The 24,934-nt window shown below is 41.6% G+C and overlaps 2 protein-coding genes across 2 annotated transcripts in view; both read right to left on the reverse strand.

The window, feature by feature from the left end:
- Nucleotides 1–2,293: 2,293 nt before the first annotated feature.
- LOC117541241 (cystic fibrosis transmembrane conductance regulator-like) lies at nt 2,294–5,709 on the reverse strand. The gene is made up of 5 exons (XM_034208416.1): nt 5,703–5,709; nt 5,013–5,029; nt 4,759–4,931; nt 3,826–3,931; nt 2,294–2,623 (listed from the first exon to the last, which is right to left on the reverse strand). The coding sequence occupies exons 1-5, from the start codon at nt 5,707–5,709 to the stop codon at nt 2,414–2,416; spliced, it is 513 nt and encodes a 170-aa protein (XP_034064307.1). The 3' UTR covers nt 2,294–2,413.
- A 146-nt stretch (nt 5,710–5,855) lies between these two features.
- cftr (CF transmembrane conductance regulator) overlaps nt 5,856–24,934 on the reverse strand; it is a 62,419-nt gene continuing 43,340 nt past the window's right edge. Inside the window, exons 14-25 of the mRNA XM_034208417.1 lie at nt 23,560–23,998; nt 22,048–22,386; nt 19,616–19,744; nt 19,496–19,533; nt 18,298–18,584; nt 16,919–16,998; nt 15,914–16,064; nt 12,142–12,369; nt 11,073–11,173; nt 9,578–9,808; nt 6,588–6,743; nt 5,856–5,930 (exon numbers count right to left, since the gene is read on the reverse strand). Coding sequence (XP_034064308.1) covers nt 5,856–5,930; nt 6,588–6,743; nt 9,578–9,808; nt 11,073–11,173; nt 12,142–12,369; nt 15,914–16,064; nt 16,919–16,998; nt 18,298–18,584; nt 19,496–19,533; nt 19,616–19,744; nt 22,048–22,386; nt 23,560–23,998 — 2,254 coding nt within the window. The remainder of the gene's footprint in view (nt 5,931–6,587; nt 6,744–9,577; nt 9,809–11,072; nt 11,174–12,141; nt 12,370–15,913; nt 16,065–16,918; nt 16,999–18,297; nt 18,585–19,495; nt 19,534–19,615; nt 19,745–22,047; nt 22,387–23,559; nt 23,999–24,934) is intronic.

The raw sequence follows: 24,934 nt of genomic DNA on the forward strand, positions 1-24,934 counted from the left end.
GTGCCTTCTTAATCGTTAGGGTCCCTCACTTCCGTTTCGCTTCTCGTGCACTGATTCGCTAGCTGAACAGCCAATCAGAGTGATTTATTTGACCGACAGCCTTTGGCCGATTTTGGTTTTCGGTCAAAAAGGTGTCGGCACGGCCGAAAAGACCCGACGGGGCGGGACACACCAATCTGAGCAGGGCGACACGACGCTCATCGACGGCCAGACATCTATCGACGGCCGAAATCGTCCGGTGTGTCCGGGCCTTTAGAGCGAACAGGCAGGTCAACACCTTGTATTATTAATAAATCATTCCTCATAGCAACCTGTAGCTGAACGATTCGGTGCGTATTATTAGTTATAATAATACATTTTATTTCTATAGCGCTTTTCTTGAACAAAGACAAACAAAACAAAGCCAAAAAGAAACAAAGAAACAAAACAAAACAGAAAAGCAGTCAGGAGGAAGTTGGTTGAGGGGGGGGGGGGGGGGGGGGGCTTATGGATACAGAGTTGAAGAGGTGGGTTTTGAGGCAGGACTGGAACAGGGTGAGGGACTAGTTAAGATTACAATGAGTTACTAACACTGTTCGAGAGCTCACTCACCACACGGAGCCATTTGGGGTTCAGTTTCTCACAAAGGACACTTCAACATGTTCAAGGTCACACTTCTACAGCGGCTCTTACCGTGTGTTCACTCCAAACTAAAAACGAATCTAAAGAGACCGAAGGCTCCGGGGGAAAGGAGCTGGTTGTTCTGAACAAAACACATCCAAGAGAAAGTAAAAGTCCCTTCATTTAAACAAATCCAACGTTTTTCTTAAACATTTCATGCTTTTTTAAAGCAAATACAACTTTAGGCGTCAGACGGGCATTTTGATGGATATCTGAACAGACTGTGCAGCCCAACGTTGAAAGGCACTTCAAATCAACAATTGAGGCCCGTTCTTCACAGACCCAGAGACTTTGAGATGCTGTCATTCATTCCAGAAGTCCTTCTCTGTTGCTGTGAGTCAGAGCGCACCCTGCAGCACGTCCACTCACATTTGATGAGACATTCACAACAAAAGCTGACATTGTTTGCATCTGTCATACAGCCTCACATTGCAATTCCAATTCACATACATTAAGTCTCTACTGCTTCAAACGTGCAGACATGTTTTATTGCATTGAACAACATGTGGTGTTGCTCTGTACACACCTGATTCAGATGCTGTTAGATTGGAGAAATTGCGTCATTATGGCGAAATAAAAGTCTTCTATTGGCCGCCCAGTATGACATCAGGACATTCAAAGTGTTACAGACGCATAACTCTTAATGGTGTGTGTGCAAAACACATTAAATCAATATTTGTGTCCGTTTGATTAATCCATGATATCTTGCAGAGCTCTACTTTTAAATCAAATCCATTTCAGGGACAGTTTTAGTTTCCGAGCTGCTGTTTGACTGCTGCTTTTGGACAGAGGTGGGAAGTAGTGGAGTACAAATACTTCGTCACTGTACTTCAGTACATTTTCCTGGTATCAGTACTTTACTCCACGACTTCTTTTTCTGACCACTTTCTTTAAAACAGCTGCTAGCTATGGGTACTTTTTACTGAAGTACATTTCAAAGCCCTCTTTACTTTGACTTGAGGAAAGAAGTTTAGTCAGTACTTCTACTTTTACCAGAGTATTTTTAAACACGAGTATCTGTACTTCTACTTGAGTAAAGGATGTGTGTACTTTTGTCATCTCTGAGGACGAGTAGTTTTGTGGGAATTATGGCCAAAAAAGTTTTTCTTTTTAATAAAACACTGGACGAAGCCCTATTTGTTTTGTCCGTCAGTGTGTGTGTGTGTGTGTGTGTGTGTGTGTGTGTGTGTGTGTGTGTGTGTGTGTGTGTGTGTGTGAGCCTGGATGTTAGAGGTGGGTGTCCTGGAGTGAGTGAGTGTGGGTGTGTGTGTGTGTGTGTGTGTGTGTGTGTGAGCCTGGATGTTAGAGGCGGGTGTCCTGGAGTGTGTGTGTGTGTGTGTGTGTGTGTGTGTGTGTGTGAGCCTGGATGTTAGAGGTGGGTGTCCTGGAGTGTGTGTGTGTGTGTTAGAGGCGTGTGTCCTGGAGTATGTGTGTGTGTGTGTGTGTGTGTGTGTGTGTGTGAGCCTGGATGTTAGAGGTGGGTGTCCTGGAGTGAGTGTGTGTGTGTGTGTGTGTGTGTGTGTGTGTGTGTGTGTGTGTGAGCCTGGATGTTAGAGGCGGGTGTCCTGGAGTGTGTGTGTATGTGTGTGTGTGTGTGTGTGTGTGTGTGTGTGTGTGTGTGTGAGCCTGGATGTTAGAGGCGGGTGTCCTGGAGTGTGTGTGTGTGTGTGTTAGAGGCGTGTGTCCTGGAGTATGTGTGTGTGCGTGTGCGTGCGTGTGTGTGTGTGTGTGTGTGTGTGTGTGTGTGAGCCTGTCAGAGGCGTGTGTCCTGCACCTCGTCCTCGGCCTCCTCCTTCAGGGAGCAGATGGGCTGCGGCGCCGCCCTCTTGCTGGAGTTGAGGCGGTGCAGCGTGGGGAAGAGGCGCAGGCGGTCGGCCGCGCTCATCGCCTGCTTCAGGTGGCTCGTCTCGTTCAGAAGCTTCTGGATGGAGTCGTAGCGCTTCATGGAGGAGCCCTCGATCATCTGCAGGGACAGGGGGGAGAGGTTGTTATGAGTTTATCTAGAACTGTTCTTTCCATCTATGTTAAATATAGTCATTGCATTTTTTTATTTAACCTTTTATTCCAGGACCAGACACTTTTTACGCTGCTATGGAAAACCTTGCACTAATGTACATTTCCCAAAGATATTGAAGTGACTGTTATTGTGTTATATTGATTGTTGTGTTTATTTTATCTTAATGTGTGCACATGTATAAATGTGTCTGTTGGTTGCGTATATATAAGAATATACATATTTTATACATATTTGTATTTTTGTAGTCAGGATTGTGGGAAACGGTATTTTGATCTCTCTGTCTGTGCACACAAACTGACAGATTGACATAAAGTTGACTTTTGATTGTATTTTACTTATACAATTTGTATGTTATATATCTTTCATTTTTTATTTGATCTTTTATTGCACAATTTTCCTTAAAATGTTTATATAAATATTTGTTTTCTATTTTTGTTATCTTATCTTTCATTGTACATTTTGACATACAATGATACATTCAATATTTACTTAATGTTACCAATGACTTTCCCTTTGTCGGAATGTTACAATATGTCCACTCTACAACCACAGTGTGTGTGTGTGTGTGTGTGTGTGTGTGTGTGTGTGTGTGTGTGTGTGTGTGTGTGTGTGTCATAGCATTACTATACTTGTGGGGACCTAAATCTGTTTACACAGTCACGTGTGGGGACTGGCTTCCCTTATGGGGACAAAATGGAGGTCCCCATAAGGGGAGTCATTCATTTTAGGGTGAAGACTTGGTTAGGATAAGGTTTAGGGTTAGGGTTAGGCATGTGTTGGTTATGGTTAAGGTTAGGATAAGTCTCCAGGAAGTGCATCAAAGTCAATGTAATGTCCCCTGAAGTGATGTATACATGGTGGTGTGTGTGTGTGTGTGTCTGTGTGTGTGTGTTAATTATTGAAATGTTATGTACATTTTCCATTAAATTACGATGACTGTTACACAGACACAGCTTAGACAAAAAAAGGCCTTCAAAGTTTGAAATGTTTTCCCAAAAGGTAATTTAAAAGAGGGTCCCAGGATTAATATTATGTCTTTGTGAAATAAATCCATGTTTATCTTAAAATGAGTGGTTGCAACATGAGACTTATTTTGATAGAAAAAGTAAAAAATGTGCAGAAAATCTGACATTTATTCAAAAACTCACCAGGAATGTTTGACACTCGAGCAGCGGCTCCACTCTGTGTTCGGACAGGATGACGGTGCAGCCGGAGAACGAGTGCTTCAGCGTCTTCCTCAGCACCTGTAACGTTCTGCACAGACACACACACACACACACACACACACACACACACACCACCATCAAAGTCTGTCTGTCTGTCTTTACTGCTAACATACATTAGCGTTTCATAGCGTTGAGGTCAACATGAAAGTGCAGGCCGTGTTAGCCTCAGGTTAAACTACATTGCTTATTATGTGCTTCATTTACCATAATGAAGCCCCCACCACACACACACACACACACACACACACACACACACACACTTCAGATTTACTGTAAGATTGACACCATATGCAGCGACTCACATGTTGGATTTGGGTGACTTCTGCTGCCACAAACACACACTCAGGAAATACGCACGAAGCCTTGATCACTTTAAGGTATCAGCTGTGTTTAGAGGCTTTGTGTTTGCAAGAAAAGTGCCTCCTGCTGCCCACATGCAAACTAATGAAATACTAAAACTAACTAATAACGTATAAATTATACAAATACAATAAAAATAGAGACGTAAAAACAGTAATAGTGTCCCGTGAAATGTGATATACAGTAATATTGTAAATCAAAGTATAAGAATCCCAAAATGTACTTGTATGTAAAAATATATATATATCTTTTTTTTAAAGTTCGGAAACTACATCCAACTAAAGGATGCACAACATTACAGTAGTGACACACACACACACACACACACACACACACACACCACTGATCAAAATAGTTGGAACGCCACCGGATAAAATGTCATGTAGGAAAGGAAGCATGTGTGTGTTCAATTAAATGACACACACACACACACACACACACACACACACACACACACACACACACACACACACACACACACACTGGGGTACGTACATTGGGTCCAGGTAGGAGGAGGGCTCGTCCAGCAGCAGGATGCGGGCCTTGCTCAGGATGGAGCGGGCGAGGCACAGCAGCTGTTTGTGTCCGTTACTCAGCACGTACCCCCCGTCCTCCAGCACGAAGTCCAGCTTATCTGGAAACTGCTCCACCACTGACTTCAGACCCACCTGCACTCACAGAGGACACCGTTTCATTTAGAGAGATATACTACGACCATGGAGGACAAAGGATTGTGTTTACGACTGAACCACGAGGTCAGAGGACACTGCAGGACATTTATGGGGTTGTTTTGGATGAGATACACAGTGAAAACTGAATCTACTGGTTATTATAACATCTTGTTCTTAATGCTATACGAAGCTGAAGTTATGTCTATATGTTGTACTTGGAGTGGAGTACTTCGTGGCCACAGAGCGTGAACGTTGTGATCAGCTGTTTTTGGGAAGGTCTTCAGTGTGCGCAGGGCACAGAAGGGGTACAGACCGACGTTAACAGCAGCCCTGTCTGTGCACACAGAGACCGACTCTGTCGTCCGGTGATCTAACCGCCTTCTGGAAAAGCTTCACAAGTACGTCGGTACGCAAATGCGCTTTGTGACACAAGTGACGGTATGCATTTCAGATTTTTGCCGGGCATGCTTACCTGTTATGTGCACCCCTGATTATATCGGTAAAGATATCAAAAGTAGTGTAAGTGTAAATAATTTTCTCGTTTAAAAATAGCACCTAAAGAAATTGGTTTTCAATGATAACCTGATAGCCAACTATTAATAGTTAGTAATTCATATTTCGTTTAATATTATATTTGTTAAGACTGTATTTTAGGGTTGTAAGAAGAAATGTCAAGGAAGCTGAACTATCCCCCCAAAAAAACTCCCAAAGGTTCTGTATCTCTAATTCATTGATGAAATGTAAACCGGTCTGACTAAGCTGGTTTACACATCATCGCAATCATTTCTAAAACACAGCAGAAGAAATGAGGAGAGGAGGAGGAGGAGGAGGAGGAGAGGAGGAGGGATGAGGAGAAGGAGGAGGAGTAGGCTGAGGAGGAGGAAGGAGGAGATTAGTCGGAGATATTCACTCCCCCTCCTCCTACGCTCCACCTCCTCTCATCTCTGGCCGTGAGGGTCCAGATATCCGGAAAGTGCCGGTCAGGATAAACACTCTCTGTTTAAAACACACAGAGGATATGGCAGGTTGCATTGACACTGTTTTTAGCATTTTTGACACAATGGCAATAATGGATTTTCATGCATTGAGATTTTGAAGTGTGTTCCAGCGACATATAATTAATCAGTCAGAAATATAAAAAATGATGTAGTATTTATACATATACTGTATACGTATATACTCAAGAGTAGTGGTTCAGTATGTTGGTCAAAGGCAAAATAATTCACATTTTAAAAAAATACCCATGAATATGAAAGCAAGTATTGGCTTTCAGGACTTGTTTCTGTACCTCAGTAAAGTTTGTTTTTTAAGTCAAATTTATTTTACTTATTTTTGACAAAACGGAAAAGGTCTTGACCTTGAAATGCACCACATTTTGCCCAAAATTGGTGAGTCTTATCCACAATAATGTAGACTTAACTAAAAGAACATTTGTGGTGTAAAAACTCTTTAGATGACAATTCGTTCAACTCTAAATGGTGAATTCTTAACAATAACCCATTTTAAATCATTTTTTGTGGTTTCCTGGCTGCACCTCTTTATCGAAATCTGTTGAAATGTATGTCTCATTCACCTTTCAAGATTTTCCTGCCAATATTTGAATTGAAACAAGCAACCTTTCTTATGCAGTGTGTTGTTGAGAGTCAGTTTTACCTGCGGCACGACCCCAAAGGCCTTCCTCCAGGTGTGCAGGGAGACGGAGCTCCAGGAGACGCCGTCGATGGAGATCTCTCCGTCAGTGGAGGCGAGGCGCAGCAGAGCGGAGAGAAGCGTGCTTTTACCTGAACCCGTCCGACCCAGCAGACCAATCTAATAATAATAATAATACACGTTATTTATACAGCACTTTTCCTGGTGCTCAAAACGCTTAATCTACCTATCTATCCATCTGTCTGTCTGTCTATCCATCTATCTATCTATCTATCGTAATCTACTTAATCTATTTTAATCAACACACAACAGAAAATAATGAAACTACTGGAAATAAATCACAAATTTTTAGATGTTCAGTTCATTAAAAAGCCTAATTTAAAGTCACAGCACACACAGGATAAGAATGGTACAAAAATAAAAGTCATCCATCTCTCTGAGTCTGAGGTCTGAACTAATTGAGAATGGTGGCTATGTTTCTCCTGATGCTGAAATGAAGTAGCCTGGTACACTGAGGATTTAAGTTGTAAAGCTTCTGTTATAACATTAATTTCTCTTATTTACAGCGTCACATTATGTATGTAATGTAAGGAATATTAATAGTATGTTGTATATGCTGCTTACATTTTTGTTTAGCTTGTTCAGCACTAGCAACGCTAAGCGCTAAGCTAACGCGCTAAGCTAACGCGCTAAGCTAATTCGATAGACTTGCTAGCTTGCTTTGCTAGAATTAAATGTGCAGTATATAAAGTGTCAGAGCTGTGCAGGTATAAAAGAGGTGTTTAGAAACGTATACCTTTCTGTATGAAGGGGAAATACATAAGGATGTGTGACGGGATATGAATGAAAGCCAGCAGACAGATGCCTGAAGCCTTATTGGATTTTAAAACACTGACCAGTCTGAGGCAGTTAAAGGGTCAGAGAAAGGTTAAATCAAGGGGACATACTAGACATAGAGAGTGATGTATGTTCTGCCCGATTGTTATAATGCTGCTTTCATCAATATGTTCTATCTACTCTGGATCAATAGATGTGAAAGGGGTCAAACTCAGATAATGATTATCCAACACAGTCTCACGGCATTTCGTGTTATAGTCACGACATGAATCTATTGATTCGTGTTCACCAACACCATTTCCCCATTTTTTTCGTGTCACACAGAACCATTTTAAAAGCAATGTAAATAATAACAAATTAGAAGTAAAAAAATATTTTAAAAATACAGATTTCAGTATTCTGAGACTCTGAGCCCCATTTATTTTCCTCACAGACGACAAAAAAAGTCAGACATTATACGATTTAAAATAAAAACAACAATCGTGGCTTGTTATTGAGTAAGAATATGTTTTTATGAACCACACAGCTTCCGGTCTTCCAAGACCCGAACGGACAAAAAGGAGTGGTGCAGGCACGAAAAATACTACCAATAGAAATACATTGCTTTTAAAATCGTTCTGTGTGACACGAAAAAAATGGGAAAATCGTGTCAATAGATTGGATTCATTTTGTGACTATTACACGAAATGCCGTGAGACTCGGTTGGATTATCACGTCTGCAGTTCTCTCTAACTCTCATGAGGGGTTCAGACACTTTGAGCTCATGGTTTTCTCATTAGAACTTTACTGTTTCAGCCTCACCACGGTCTTTAGTGTTGTTGTGCTGTTAGATGACGTTGGGTACAGTATTACCCCCCCCAAAAAAACAGCTCACAGATGAATACATTTTTCAATGTTCTCCCAAGTCTTTCTACTTTTATAACAGTGCCAAAAGATGGGAGACAGAGGGGTTGATTCTGATTTTGATACGAATAGAAAAGGTATTTAATAAAAGACAAAGGAACATTTAGTACTCTAATTAGGATTAGATTAGTCTGTAGGTTAGTGTTCGGTGTTTTCTAGCTTGTACAAATAGTTATATAATAAATGAACTCCCTCCAATTCTATACGTGTTCGTAATGTAAATACTTTCTGTTTAGCGTCTTGGCCCCTATTGTAAAGCTTTAGACGGCTTATCAGTGGCCCCATTTCACACGATATGTAAACTAGCGCCTTGTTTTTTTATTCAAAACCTAAAACACTGTACTGATCTCTACCCACCAACTGTATCGATCACATACTCACCCTTCTTGCTCACTAAATATACAGTATTTTGCACATTTCTGCACAGCCCTCCACTTTAAAATATAATGCACTGTACTGTCATATATTCATTCTCCTTTTTTTGTTTTTTACATTACATTGCATTTAGCTGACGCTTTTATCCAAAGCGACTTACAATAAGTGCGTTCGACCAACAAAATACAAACTTGAAGAAAACAGAATCATAAAGTACATCAGGTTTCATAGAGCCAAAACATTTCAAGTGCTTCTCAACTGGCTATAGATAAGCCAGCCCTTTATTAGTATATAAGTGCTTTGTTAATAGTTCTATCGCTCGAAGTGGAGTCGAAAGAGATGAGTTTTCAGTCTGCGCCGGAAGGTGTGTAAGCTATCTGCTGTCCTGATGTCAATGGGGAGCTCATTCCACCATCCTGGAGCCAGGATAGCAAACCCACATGTTTTTGCTGATGGGAACTTGGGTCCCCCTCGCAGCGAGGGCGCAGCGAGTCGTTTGGCTGATGCAGAGCGTAGTGCACGCGCTGGGGTGTACGGTTTAACCATGTCCTGGATGTAGGAAGGGCCAGATCCATTCGCAGCATGGTACGCAAGTACCATTGTCTTGAAGTGGATTCTAGCAGTTATTTAGGTATTTAGTTTATTTTAATTTGGTGTAAATACTTGCCTTCTTAAAAATACTTATTTTTGACCTACTCCTACAAAATGTTTTCTTAGATTGTTTATGTTTGCACCACCAGACTCAAAAGCAAACTCCTTGCATGTACCTGGTAACAAACTTGATTCCGATTAAATTGACTTCAGCTCTTATAAAATGTACACCATTCAGCTCTGTAACTGGTTGTGAGTATAATGAATAAAACCCCCTCAGGACTCACGCTCTGCCCCCCCTCCACAGAGAAGGAGATGTCGCTGAGGACCGAGCGCCCGGCCTCCGTGTATTTCACCGTCAGGCCCTGGACGTCCATCTGTCCGCGGTTGGGCCAGCAGTCCTGAGCGTGAGGGTTATCGATGACCAGGTCGGGGCCTCCTTTACCTCCAGACTTCCCCGGCATGGGCTCCTCTGGCGGCAGGTCGATGAACCTGAACACCCGGTCCACAGAACGCATCTGAGAGGTAAGGTAACGTTTATTTATATAGCATATTTTCAGACACTGAGGCAATTCAAAGTGCTTTACATCAAGAATACAAAAGTCTTGCACTAATGTATATTCTCAAAGATATTGAAATGACTGTTATCTTTTTTAAATATCCAAAACATTTCCTTAATTTTTCTTGTAAATGTGCAATTGTTCTTATCTTATGTCCCAGGTTTCACTCTATCGCCCCTCTTGAATAACCCTGAACAATGTGTACATAGTGTACTCAAATGGACCTCATTGCAACAACATTTAAAAAACACAGCTGTTGCCGTTTGGAGCAGAAAATATATTTGCGATGAAGTGGTCTTTTGTTATTACATTTCTCCACCTTTATATCTTAATAAACCCTTTTAAACATTGGATTTACATTGTCATCAGTGTGTGTGTGTGTGTGTGTGTGTGTGTGTGTGTGTGTGTGTGTGTGTGTGTGTGTGTGTCCTAGCATTACTATACTTGTGGGGACCTAAATCTGTTTACACAGTCACGTGTGGGGACTGGCTTCCCTCATGGAGACAAAATGGAGGTCCCCATGAGGGGAATCATTAATTTTAGGGTGAAGACTTGGTTAGGATTAGGGTTAGGGTTAGGCATGTGTTGGTTATGGTTAAGGTTAGGATAAGTCTCCAGGAAATGCATGTAAGTCAATGTAATGTCCCCTGAAGTGATGTATACATGGTATGTGTGTGTGTGTGTGTGTGTGTGTGTGTGTGTGTGTGTGTGTGTGGTGTGTGTGTGTGTGTGTGTGTGTGTGTGTGTGTGTATGTGTGTGTGTGTGTGTGTGTGTGTGTGTGTGTGTGTGTGTGTGTGTGTGTGTGTGTGTGTGTGTGTGTGTGTGTGTGGTGTGTGTGTGTATAACGCTTAACACAATCTTGCCTGGCCATTGAATGTACGGTATTTTAAGAACATAAGAACAGCAGTGTCTTCCTATGATGTAAATGATGACAGCTGTGTCCTGTGTGTGTGTGTGTGTGTGTGTGTGTGTGTGTGTGTGTGTGTGTGTGTGTGTGTGTGTGTGTGTGTGTGTGTGTCTTTAAATTAGTTTTAGTACATTTAGTTTTGTCGCTTTTAAACATACTATGACTAATATTTGTTCTCATTTAATAATGTATTTCATCATATTCAACATTATTTATATACTACACTATTAGTACGTCAATAGTACAATGTTGTTCACCTTTAATGTAAAGCAGTTTTCAAATGTTTTTGAATAATCTTTGTGTTAACCACATACCAGTCCATCCACAGTGATGCTGGTGATGACAGCCCATTGGAAAGTCCCCAGGATGAGCATAGCGAGGGCCACGATGATGCCAACCTCCCCTGGTTTGTCCTCTGAGAAACACAAACACACACACACACACTCAACAATATTGTCCAATCACAGCTGCTCTCTGATGTCACAGCAGCAGTCAGGTAAGAAGCTCTGCGACTCGCTCTATTGGAAATAATGAGCTGTGAAATGACCCTTTAATCTGCTCCTTACATAAACACAGGCTGTGACGCAACAACACATGTTTATATATATGTGTGTGTGTGTGTGTGTGTGTGTGTGTGTGTGTGTGTGTGTGTGTGTGTGTGTGTGTGTGTGTGTGTGTGTGTGTGTGTGTGTGTGTGTGCTTCCTTTCCTACATGACATTTTATCCGGTGGCGTTCCAACTCTTTTGATCAGTTTTCATTGAAGGCCTGTGTGTTATGATCCTGAAATCTGACGCCACACACACTGTAACACACAGATAAGACTCTTCTCCACTCGATACACTCAGAGGAAATAATAAGGTGTTTACTGACTCGCTAACGTACTGGAAATTCAACATGGCCCCTACAAACTGCTGCTTGATTCCTTAAAAGGCTTCACCGCCAAAATGACATTACCCTCATTTACAGACGTTTTAGTCAATTTGCAGAATAAATCCATGTTTTTCTACTTGCCTTATCGGTCAGTATTCACCCAAAATACTACTCATTCATGAATATATATATATTAATGTATATTTATTTACTATTTTTAAACTATTTTATAACTTCATTTATGTAAAAAAAGCCATAAAAAACACCCTGTTTTTGGATTTAAAGGCTAAAATAAGGCATTTTTCTTTGTTTGTTCGTCACGTATACTGCCTGTAAAGAAACACATTTTGACTAAAGTACATACGTACGGATAAACCAAGTCAAGAAATATAAGTTACTATTCAAAGGTAAGCTTATTGAATCCAATGTCATGCTGAGAAAAGTCTGATTATCTCATAAAAACGCTGAATGTAACCGTGCAACCCATATCTGTTTCCCCTCCTTTCACTCACTGTTGGTTCCCACGGCGATGAAGGCGGCGGCGGTGAAGAAGAGGACGAAGATCATTTCGCAGCGGAAGAGGAACCAGCGCAACGTGGACAGGTAGTGGAACCAGGCGGCCGTGTGAGTGTTCAGCGCTTTGTGGAAGAGCGTCTCGAAGTACGTCTGACGCCCGAACGCTCGGATCGTCCACAGCCCTTTCAGAGAGATGATGAGGTGGGAGAAGATCGGGCTGCGAGCTGAAGGAGAGCAAGAGGGAATACTTATACGATACAATATTACTTTAATGGTCAGATCGAGCCTGAAATGTGACTCGCATCACAGCAGCTCCATGTGTAACATCAACAGACAACTATCAGGACACAATACATGAAACACAAACATTGAACATAACCACAGGATCAGTGAGAGAAAACCTGCTCAAAGAGCCGTCAGCGTGATCTGGATTCAGCTCTGTGTCTACTGAGAGGATTGACTGGAGCACAAAGGATGCTTCAGTCTGACTTTATTGTTTAGGGTCATCGAGAGAATATTTTACAATGTTTTTGTTTTTTATCAAGTGTAGAGAGAAAAGACAAGTGAGCGTATATGGCTCTGATTAAACACGAGATATGTAAAAGTGAAACAGGAATCTTCTGCTGCTACTGAAAGCTAATCAGAGCTGGATGAAAAAAGGGGCAGTAGATCCAACAAATTACAAATGTTGCTTTGTTAATCCTGGAGATTTGAGGAATCAAAGGGAGAAAACAGAGGAGTGTTTCCATTGTAGGCCACCATAATTTTTTGTTTAACATTAGGCGCTTTCACACCGGAGTACTTTTCCCCTTTAATTCCGATAGTTCCTGGGATTTTGCGTTCACACCAAAAAGAGAACTTGGTTCATGAGAACTTTTCCCCCCCTTTCAGTCCCTCCTAGAGAGGTGGTACTTTCCTGCGGAGAAAAAAGTACCAATTTCTGATTGGCTGGGCGAATTGCAAACCACGCCCCGTTTGTGAAGCCGCCATTGTATTTGCTGGCATTAGCATTTTTAGCATTAGCATTAGCCCCGCGCACTAACGGAATAACCTATGGCAACACAAAAGAAAACATGGGAGCGGTGGAGTGATGAGGAGGTGTTGGCGTTCTGGCGATTTACGGCCCGTCCACACGGCGGCGTGCGTTGAAGCTTCAATGCTTCTGCCCATTCACTTTGAACGGGGTGACGTCACGCTTTGCCGAACTGCATTGCGGTTCCGTCGCTTAGCTTTGCTCGCTTCAAAAGTTGAGCAATGTTCAACTTTTGAAGCTTCGACGGAAGCGTCAGCCGATCAAATCATATGCCAGTACAAGTTCTAGCCAATCAAACCGCTTGTCTTATCGCTCACTGGCCCCACAAACACAATGTTAATCTTCTAAGTAGCTCATAAGATCTGTACAATAACTAGCCCTTCAACCATTGACCACAAAAGTACTGCAAATAGCACAACCTGTGTAGAATAAATACCACATACAAATATCACCTTGTGTTTTGTTTGATTTGTCTTTTCTTCTTTAACATTGTTTTATTTGTATTGTTTATAAGGGTGTTTCTCAATGTCAAGGAAGGCTGCTCCAGAGCCACTATTTCAAGGATGCTACGTCATCGAGTGCCGCCGAAGGACTGTTCCAATGTCCAGACTCCTTGGAATTCTACCGAGCCCGGCGTCCTTCGTAGCGAAACATTTCGAGGCTGCACATGTGTATCCTCCGTGGTCTTAAAATCCCCACAATGCTTTGCGCACGGACCAATTTCCCAAAATCTGTGGCGGAAAATGTAAGTAACACTTGCTAGCCTGTTCCATTCTTTGTTTTTCCGAATGCCAGGATGGACTCTTGCCTAGCTTCTGAAGGAAGTGACTCGGGAGACATGCCCTACCAAGGAAGCGTCCTCGACATTGAGAAACACCCTAAGTGTACCCCAGGAAGAATAGAGGGCAATCCAAGTAAACAAATTAAAAGTACAACATCGTTATGAAGGAGCGATTGAAAATGTGTTGATTAATGATACATATTGAAGTATGAATGCTTGTTGTTTGTATGTTGTCTTCTCCTGAATGTTTTACGTCTCTTGTTTGTTTTATTTTTATTTTTGATGGCATCTTAAAAAAGGAGTAGCTCTACTCATCTCATTGTAACTGCATAATGACAATAAAGGATTATGCTCTATTCTATTCTACATTATTTCCTTACCATATACCATCCAACTAATTCAATACTAACGTCATAGCTGTTTCAGCAGCCCCACATCGGCCGCAGCCATCTTGGTTGTTTTTAAAAAGCTTCAATAGTGCTCAACTGTACAGTCAAATGCAGCCATTGCAGATAAATGGTTGTGATTGATAGGCTGCTAAAAATCTGTCCAAAGCAGAAATCCCTAAATGGCATGACCCCACCATATCGTTCTGAGCGGCTACAACCCCTACACGCCCACCCGCCCTCTCAGGTCAGCGGATCAACTGCTCCTGAATGCGCCCAGAACCAAGTCAAAGCTCAGAGGGGGCCGTTGCTTCTCTGTAGCGGCTCCCACACTGTGGAACGATCTGCCCCTGCACATCAGACAGGCCGCCACACTGCCTGCTTTTAAATCGCTTCTTCAAACCCACCTCTTCTCTATTGCTTTTAAATTGTCTATTGTTTTTACTTGTACTTGTTTTATGGTGTGTATTTCCTGCTTCAGTCTGTGGTGCAGCTACGTTCACTCTGCTTCAGTTTGAGGGCTGCATGTGGGGTATCTTTTAGTGATACGAGTAAATCAACACTGCTGAAGGAGTGAAGAACATTTGAGTGACTAACACACATCATTTCCACTGCGTTTTGTCCGACATGCAGCAGCAGGATGGGGTCGGAGGAAATCCCAGCGCGGATCATCTCTCTCCGACCCCAACGTGCTCTGAGCGCTCCGGGAAACGCCTCGCCGCTATTCACGAAAAGCATATTGAAGTGAGAGGAGCAAGGAAGTCCAAAAAACACAAACACAGCAGTGCGGCGACCTCTTCCCGTCCTCTGGTTGTGGATTTCTGAACTTTCAAATAATGTGAGGAGTTCTCCCATGACGCCACGAGGAATTGAAACAAGCAAAAACAATTAAAATAAATATTCAAAAAAGGCCTACGTGCTACACAAGGGAGGACACAGCCCTTTGTTATTAATATAGGCATCACGTCCTGTGTCATGTTTTTGTTCTCCACAGTGTGACCTTTGACCCCTTTGCTCCAGCCATGCCTCAGTTATGATGACTCATAACTTTTCCTCTGTTTTAGTTTTGTCATGTTTTCACTTTTCCTGAACGTTGGCCATTTCATCTCCGATTTCTTCTTTCACTTTTATCAATATATAACACCTGATTTATCTTCAGGGGTTAATTGGGGTTTTAGATTTGAAATAGCATCACAGGAAAGCATTGTAATTGTGGTATTTATGGAGGAAATATGTTCTGTAGCACTACTTGTAGCTAGTACCAATACTTTTTAAACCCTTGTAGTGTTTTTGTTACATGTTAATGCATTTGTAAAACAGTTTAAGGTAACAGGGGAAAATTCCCATTATCACATTCGACATTTAAGGAAAACGCAGTATTTTTAGCAATATTTACATGGGATTTACATTTTTATATGACAAGGTCAGCCATTTTTGTAGTCCTTTCTGGTGGTAAATTCTCTTCAAAGTGACACAAAGGAGTAGTTGAACCCATCCTGTCATGTAATAGCACAATGCCCATCACACACATATAATCCCCCCCCCCCCCCCCCCCCCCCCTCTCTCACCTTCAGCCTCCAGCAGCTTGAGTTGCTGCCCGGTTCTTAAGAAGTATTTTCTGAGCATGACGAAGATGACGGCCAATGGGATGGCAGCGAGGAAGATGTACGGCCGTATGATGGACACGGTGAAGATGGCTCCCGTTACGATCAATGTGAGCTGAAACAACAAGTCGGTCCTAATCAAAGAAAATACCTACTTATGTTTAATCAATGAAATGATCCGCCTGAAGCCACCCGCTCTGCAAAGGCTTCTCATATAGGCTCCCAGGAATTCCTATCAACATTCCAGTACTTACTTTTTCTGTATACATTTTGGAGTTTTTGAGTTGACTGTGAGCATGTCATCTAGAGCTTGTTTACAGTTGAGTGAGCCTTCTACGTTTTATTTCTCTAAAACCTTTTTTGAATTTAGGATGTGTAAAGATAGACTGATCCCAACTTAGGCTAAATACCATGTTGCATTATCAGGGTATATGCAGGAATCCTGAAGTCAAATGTAAGACCTTTTAAGACCCTTCCCATACATTTTAAGACCTCATCGCCACTTGGAGTTCTAACCGGTTACCTTGGCGACACACTTTACCTCACATTGACTATATACAGTATTGATTGTCCTTCCTCCTTATCTTCCAACCATTTGGACGCAGACTTGCATTTCCCCATAACGATGTTGCTTAGCAACCGGCGTAATCGGACCTTCGCGCTATCAAGCAGTGAGCGTGCGATGTCCTGTTCAGATGACGTCAAACCCAACGGGATGCCATAAATAAACTACACAGAATCACACTACACACCTACGCAATGATTACATTCAGGCAGACTGTAGAATACAACCTCTTTGGACCATTTATATACTTATTGAAAACAAGCTACACAATGTAACACCTTGGAAAATGCCGTTTAATACTTTTTAATAGCCTTCATTTTCGCTAAATTGATTTATCAACTGTTAATACTTTTTAAGACCCCGCGGACCCCCTGATGATGTCATCCATTACATTGTTTAAATACCTGAATGAGGTCAAACAGCACCAGAGGCAGCATGTCGTCGATGGTGGCCATGTCCTTTGTGAATCTGTTCATGATCCGGCCTGCACGAGGACAAAACACATCGAAAACATTTAGAGAATCCTTATAGTAAATATAGACAACATTGGTATGGTATTTTATAAAGCCAAATAGACGTGGTTAACACAAACAGATGAATACACACTGTTCAGAACAAACAGAAAGCCCTACATGTCTGAAGCATTGAAACATGAGTAAAAGTAAACATGTGTTTTTTTAGGGTGCATTTATCTATTAATATATATATTATTTTGTATTCTTATTTTGTATTATTGCTATTATTATCATTGTGTGCATGTATTTGTATTGACTGTATTCACTTGAATTTAAATGAGACCTATCGTGCAATATGCACTTGTTGATGTCTTATATACATAACTATGTGTCCCCGGTGTGTCGGGGAACTCACGCAGCGTCAGAAAATAAAACCCTCTCTCTTTTCCTCCGTACCCAAATCTCTAAAAACGGGGAACAACGGAGCTGATCCAGATTTGCGTCCGATATGACGTAATATCTGAAATGTGGACCCACGGCCCAATCAGAAACGTTGCTATCAGAAACAATGCCCGACTGTTTTGGACGTAATATGGTCGGTGTTTACATTAGCATCGCTAACACTCAGAGCTAACCTGTACTGGAGAGCATGTGTGTGAAGAAGCAGGAAGTAAAAAGGAACTCACCTTGTGGTATAACCGGCAAGAGAGAAAGCCTTTGAGCTCCAGACTGTTTCAGAGAGAATCCTTGATAATCCATGATATGGCGTTTCATCACGGCAGCATTTAGTTTAGACGGTAGCTGCCGGGTCCCGCATGAGCTCAGACCCCTTCTTTTTAATTTTTATTATCAATTTTCATTTTTTTTAAAGCTTTATCCCCAAATCAGCACTTTTGAAACAGGAAGTGAAATAGAGGGATATGAGGCATGGCTAGAATGATCTGTTTGGTATTTTGAGCAAAACACTTCATAGACGTGTTTTCTATATATTTATATATATCTGAGACCTATGCTATTACCTACAGATAGCATGGTAGGTGACCTTTGAGTATATATTCACTGTTTATTTTCTATGTTATTTAATTTCTAATTCAGCTGCAATGCCTTGTTTATCTTCTGCTGCAACAAAAAAGCTAACAAATTGGGATGAATTAAAGTATATCTAATCTATCCAAACATAATATCCTGTTAGTTGATGTCTCCTGTATTTAATTATACATTTTAGAATGATGTCATGTAAATGTTGTCTGCCGCTGTTGTTGTTGTTTTGTGTTAAATTGAATGAATATAACCTACTGTACATAAATCCCCAAATTAAAAGCCCTGACCTGTCTTCATGGTGTTGAGCACGCCCATGGGGGCGCGCAGCACGGCGCTCAGCATCTGCTCGTGGAGTCTTTTGGACACGGTGAGTAACGTGTGCACCAAAGGAAGTCCTCTGAAGAAACCCAACGCCAGCACGCTCTCCGACGTCGCCACGTAGATGTAGATGATGTAATACGCGCTGGTCGGCGTGACGATAACAGCCAGGTGGGTGGCCGGCGACGAGGCGTTCTGCGGCTGCTCGTCGATGTAGTTCGGAGACGAAGGGTTAGTGCTGTCCCTCCAGATCTCACTGTGGTGCACAAGGATTATAAATATTAATAATGGTAAAAAAGCAAGAGAAAAAAGTTCAGTAATATAATACAAAAGTTTAAAAAATAGACAGTAAAATAATAGGGAAATAGGAAACAATGAATAACATTACAAATAATGGAAATAATTGTAAAACATAATTATTTTTAAATAAAGACAATAATAAATAAAAAGTGTATTTTAGCCTGAAAAAGCAGCACTTCTCATACAGAGGATGCAGCTCATAGTGCTTTCACAATTTGGCAAGACTAACAAGAAAAGTATTTTAATATGTGTCAGAGGTTTAAGCGTTTAGGACACATGCAGCATCTGTAGAAGAAGAATTAGGAGGGAGGAAACCCTCTGTAATGGTCACACATGCAGAGCACACAGTGGCATGTGTTCTCTGCTTTTAACCCATCCTAGTACCAGGAGTCTAGTACTAGGAGCAGTGGGCAGCTATTGTACAGCGCCCGGGGAGCAATGGGAGTGAGGGGGGTGTCCGGTGCCTTGCTCAAGGGCACCACGGCAGGACAGGAGGTGAACTGGGACCTCTCCAAGTAGCAGTCCACACTCCATATTAAAGTTCCCGTTCTATATCACAAATATCAAATGTCTGGTCGGGGACTTGAACCTAGTGACTGTAGGGGCTTGGACTGGGAGCCGTAGGGTTGCCGGTTCAAGTCCCCGACCAGACATTTGAGATATAGAACGGGAACATTAAAAAAAAAACGTTTTCAATGTTCTGCAATAGCAATTATATAGAACTATTTAAAAAAATTATGAAAATGTCTTTCTCAAACATCTTCAAAATGTAAATTAAAACGTACTTCTGTCACGAAAAACAAAACATGAAACGATAATACTGGAAATACAGACAGGGGTCTCTTTAAGGTGAAACATGACACTTACTCAGTAATGAGGAAAATGCCAATGACTGAACCAGCAACCTGTAATGAAATGAAAAGAAGAGATATTTATTGCGAGTTAACATAATTACAAAAATGAATGAGATCAAAGGGTGTATTTTACCTCAATGATGAAGACGAAGACGATGAAGAACAGGACGTAGACTAAGCTCCTGTTGGTGGTGATGTAGCGCAGGTAAGTGCTCCATGAGGTAGTTTCAAAGATGTTCTCACGCTCATCTGCGAAGCATTGCTGCGAGGAAACACAAATACTCATTCACCGTACAGATACTATCAGCTACCTAGGGAACCCGACGAAGCGGTTTTTCTGCCACAAAATCAAGACCGTTTTTTTTGGGTTTCACAAGATGAAGACAAATTGAGGGTCAAGCAAATAGACAGCTTTGTTGTGGAAACCCAAACATTCAAATGTGTCTTCTCATACTGATAGTGTATGCCTTAGGGTTCACGATTTGGTAAATATAGACTAATTGTGATTGTTTTGACTGCTACGGCGAGAGGGATCGATATTCACATTATCTATGAAAAACATACAAAGATCAAAATCTGTCCACTCATGCTACTTACACCATTTTGCCATTTGCACTATTTTCTTGACCTGTTTTACGTATTTTATTATTGTAAATTACACTTTAAAAAGAGCCTGGGACTTTCTTTGAGGTCAGCTGATCAGCTGCTGCTGAAACAAAGAGAAAGACCAGGGGAGACCGAGCCTTCTCAGCGGTAGCCCCCAGGCTCTGGAACGACCTGCCCCCCCCCCCATGTCAAATTGTCGCCTGAAGACCCACCTCTTTTCCCTCGCTTTCGAGTCAGTTTGAGCCGTTTCATCGATTTGTATGCTTTTATTTGTCTGTCCATAGCCCTTATGTGCCTTTTATCTATTCTTATGTGTGCCTTTTATCTATTATTGTAATATTATATTTTATTATAATGTTATGTGGCTGTGAAGCACTTCGGTAAAACCTTCCGTTTAAAAAGCTTTAAGGCCAGACACCCCAATTCTGGCCTCATTGCACTGGCTTCCAGTTCGGTTCAGAATAGATTTTTAAATCCTTTTATTTGTTTTCAAAGCCCTAAATGGGCTGGCTCCGGCCTATGTAGCCGAACTCCTCCATCGCTACACCCCAGGCAGAGCCTTAAGGTCGGCTGATCAGCTGCTGCTGATAGTGCCTAAGACCAGGCTCAAAACCCGAGGGCACCGAGCATTCGCAGCAGCGGGCCCCAGGCTCTGGAACACTCTGCCCCTCCATGTGAGGTCGGCTCAGACCCTGGGGGTTTTTAAATCAACACTTAAAACTTACTTTTTCTCTCTGGCCTTCTAGGCTTCTCTTATCAAGAATAACTTTTACCCAGGACCTTTTCCCTCTCTAACCTCTCGAGTTTTATTAGAGGGAAACGGTTTGTAGAGTGGCTTAGACAGGCCGGGGAGTGTTACGATTCGTAGACACAGCGTACCTCCCTATCTCTCATCAATTTCCAACTAAGGCTCCAGTGGGGACCTTGTTCCCTGAGTGTGCCTCTCCACCTATGTTTCTTACTCTCTTACTTGCTACCCTTTGCCCTCAACCTATTCTAAGGGAGTGCTTGTTCTTCCGTCTGTCTGTCTGTGTCTGTGTATTCTCTTGTTCCGATTAACCCAGCCACATTTGTTCTTGTTTTGTGTCTATATCTACGCCGGGAACCGGAGTCGAGGCTGATCCTCTTGCTGTAGTCCTGTGTCTTGGATCCTCTATCCTGAGTTCTGGATTAAGTCGTGGACTTCGGGTCGTGGCTGAACCTGTCTCTGCGGTCCTGCCTTGGGTCTCGCCATGCTGCTTCCCTGATGGCTTCCACAGGATTGTAGCTGACATCCTCGTGGATTCATCTTCTTATTACAGACGCATGCATTTCCTAACATTCGGTCTATATGCTGTAAAATGTATTATCTCTTCGATTTACACACGGCATCTATTGCACGTCTGTCCGTCCTGGGAGAGGGATCCCTCCTCTGTTGCTCTCCCTGAGGTTTCTCCCATGTTCCCCTTAAACTGTGGGTTTTCTCTGGAAGTGTTTCCTTGAACGATGTGAGGGTCTAAGGACAGAGGGTCTAAGGACAGAGGGTCTAAGGACAGAGGGTGTCGTTTTTCTCATACTGATATTCTGAACAATCTGTGCTGTTGTATTTGCTGTAAAGTGTCTCTACTGTAGGCTATTTTTATTATATGTACAGCACTTTGGCTCCACCAAAAATCGTTTATAAATGTGCTATATAAATAAAACTTGATTTGATTTGATTTGATCAATGAAAATCTTAGGTCACAGACTCCTCCAACAGTGCAACACAATAACACAGATAAAATAATACAGGTAAATAAAATAATATTGAATATAATAGAAACAGTGCAGAATAGTCTATATACAAGTAATTGGAATATTGATGTATACGAGTTGCAAACAGATGAATGTTATGGATGTTCTTTCAAAAGTTTTTCAAGGTTAATTGCACTTCTTCAAACTCGCTTTGGATCAAAAATGAGTAGTGTAACAAATCTCTACCTCCATGTCCTCTTCGTCCACGTCGTCACTGATGTCGTAAACGCTGTCTTTGGAGAGGCGGCGGGCGTAGATGTCGCGCTCTGGCGCCGGGTCGCACTGCGGCGTGACGGACGGCTTCTTCCTGAAGGACGACTGCATGTGCTCGCGCCTCTCGTGGCCCTGAGGGTTGGTGATGAAGGCCAGGACCGACTGCCTGCGCTGCCCGTTGAGGTGCTGCAGCCCGTTGTGGTACAGGTTCCCTCTGGGGAGAACCTCCTCCACCTGGTCGTCCTCGGGAACCATGGAGAACTTCCTCTCTGCGAGCTCCCTCACACCGTCCTCTATGGTGGTGCTAGCAGTCTGTTGGGAGCAGAGGTGGGAAGTAGTGGAGTACAAATACTTTGTTACTGTACTTAAGTTCATTGTTCTGGTATCAGTACTTTACTCCACGACTATTTACTTTTACTTCTTACATGTTGAACTCAAATACCTGTACTTTCTACTTCTTACATGTTGAACACAAATACCTGTACTTTCTACTTCTTACATGTTGAACACAAATACCTGTACTTTCTACTTCTTACATGTTGAACTCAAATACCTGTACTTTCTACTTCTTACATGTTGAACCCAAATACCTGTACTTTCTACTTCTTACATGTTGAACACAAATACCTGTACTTTCTACTTCTTACATGTTGAACTCAAATACCTGTACTTTCTACTTCTTACATGTTGAACCCAAATACCTGTACTTTCTACTTCTCACATGTTGAACACAAATACCTGTACTTTCTACTTCTTATATGTTGAACCCAAATACCTGTACTTTCTACTTCTTACATGTTGAACTCAAATACCTGTACTTTCTACTTCTTACATGTTGAACCCAAATACCTGTACTTTCTACTTCTTACATGTTGAACCCAAATACCTGTACTTTCTACTTCTTATATGTTGAACCCAAATACCTGTACTTTCTACTTCTTACATGTTGAACTCAAATACCTGTACTTTCTACTTCTTACATGTTGAACCCAAATACCTGTACTTTCTACTTCTTACATGTTGAACCCAAATACCTGTACTTTCTACTTCTTACATTTTGAACACAAATACTTGTACTTTCTACTTCTCTCATTTCCCAAACAGCTGGTTCCTTTAGTCTGAATGTGTGTTTGGTGCGTGATCATTATTATTTAGAGTCATTGCGTGCCTATTGATTTGAACACGATCCGTGTATCCATCATTTCCTGGTCTTCTCCAAAGAAGAGGGACCAATGGAAACGTTGTCATGTTGCCGTTGTTCAGCATGGAAACATTCATTAGCTAACAATGACATTATTGTTCTATTAATATAAAGGGAGGTCAGGTACTCTTTAAAACAGCTGCTAGTTATGGGTACTTTTTACTGAAGTACATTTCAAAGCCCTCTTTACTTTTACTTGAGTAAAGAAGTTTAGTCAGTACTTCTACTTCTACCAGAGTAAACACGAGTATCTGTACTTCTACTTGAGAAAAGGATGTGTGTACTTTTGCCATCTCTGGTTGGGAGTTCCCGATGAAGGAGAACTTGCGAGCGGCGGCCAGAGGATTCAGGATGAGGGATTGTTTGCGTTTCTCCGGGTACCCGTCACCTCCTTGGGATCCGTTAATGACAGGCGGCTGCTGCTGGCGGAAAGACTGCCGGAGAGTTTCTGGTCCTCTGAAGCCGGCGGTTTCGTCGACGGAGACCCTTCGGAGGGTTTCCGTGAGGATGGAGCTGCGTCGCTCCGCGTTGCAGTTGTCGTACGCCTCCATGCCGAGGAGCAGGTTGCTGAAGTCGGGACGCTTGGCCTGCAGCTCGGAGAACGTCCCGTAGAAGAAGCAGTCTCCGTTGTGCAGCAGGAGGATCCGGTCCGCTCGCTTTAAATGCTCCAACTTGCTGGTGACCACGATGCGCGTCTTGGAGGCCATACGGGTGCAAACACATCTGTGGAGGACAGACAGAAACGGGTTTATTACCAGGTTCACGCGTACGAGGAATTTTACTTGGTGTTGTGGTGCCAAAAATGTATACATTATATATTTCTATTAAATACATAACAATCAAAAATATAACACGGATAGCGTACTATATTAAGAACACTGTAATACAAATATATAGTAAGATCAGCCGTGATTCCTAAATTAACGTATTTTCATTTATAAAAAAGAAAAACAGAAAGATTAAGGTGTCAAATGTTTTAAAGAATAGCCACTTGGCTTTTAATCCAAATGTATTTATTCTTGTTGTTTCCGTCCTTTGTTTATTTAATTCTCAGGATTCGTTTTTTATTTATTTAGTATTTTTATATATGTACAGTATACAGAATGTATTTATAATCTGAACATAGTTAAACATGTTCCTGTATCGTTCTTGCATTGCTTAAATGTTTTTGATTATTAAGGCTTTTTATTACAAATTGTATTGCTCTGAGGAATTGAGAGGGTTAGGTATTGTTTTCATTATTTATTTGTTGTATGGTTTTAGTTTTTGAAGCACAAAGTGTAAAAGTAAAGTGTGTGTAGGCACCATGCCCCTTTTTTAAAAGTGTTTGCAAAACTGTGTGCCTTAATATTTTCTAAAGACTTATTGACCACAAACTTTAGTATCAACTTTGTATTTGTTTTTCTAAAGTGAAGTTCACATGTTAATATATCAAAACATGATACAGCAGTTTTATTTTATTCCATCTTTGAGGTTCATAGTTTACTTAATCGTGCATTTTAATTGCATCATTGTTTTATTGCATTGATCATACTAACACCTTTAAATCTTTAATATTGAATCTTTAATACTTGCTTTTGGGAAGTAGCACATCTCAGCTTATCTACTGGTATTCATTCTCTCCATGGAAGCTATTTTATTATCCTAATTAGTTCAGGT

Source organism: Gymnodraco acuticeps, unplaced genomic scaffold (assembly GCF_902827175.1).
Source record: "Gymnodraco acuticeps unplaced genomic scaffold, fGymAcu1.1, whole genome shotgun sequence".
NCBI classification, from domain to species: Eukaryota; Metazoa; Chordata; class Actinopteri; order Perciformes; family Bathydraconidae; genus Gymnodraco; species Gymnodraco acuticeps.

Excerpts from the sequence above, each read along its gene's own strand:
- LOC117541241 (XM_034208416.1), bottom strand. Across the intron at positions 3,932-4,758 it reads TCCTCCTACCTGGACCCAAT|AACGTTACAGGTGCTGAGGA; the intron begins GTACGTACCCCA and ends GTGTCTGTGCAG. Across the intron at positions 2,624-3,825 it reads TCGAGTGTCAAACATTCCTG|ATGATCGAGGGCTCCTCCAT; the intron begins GTGAGTTTTTGA and ends CTGTCCCTGCAG.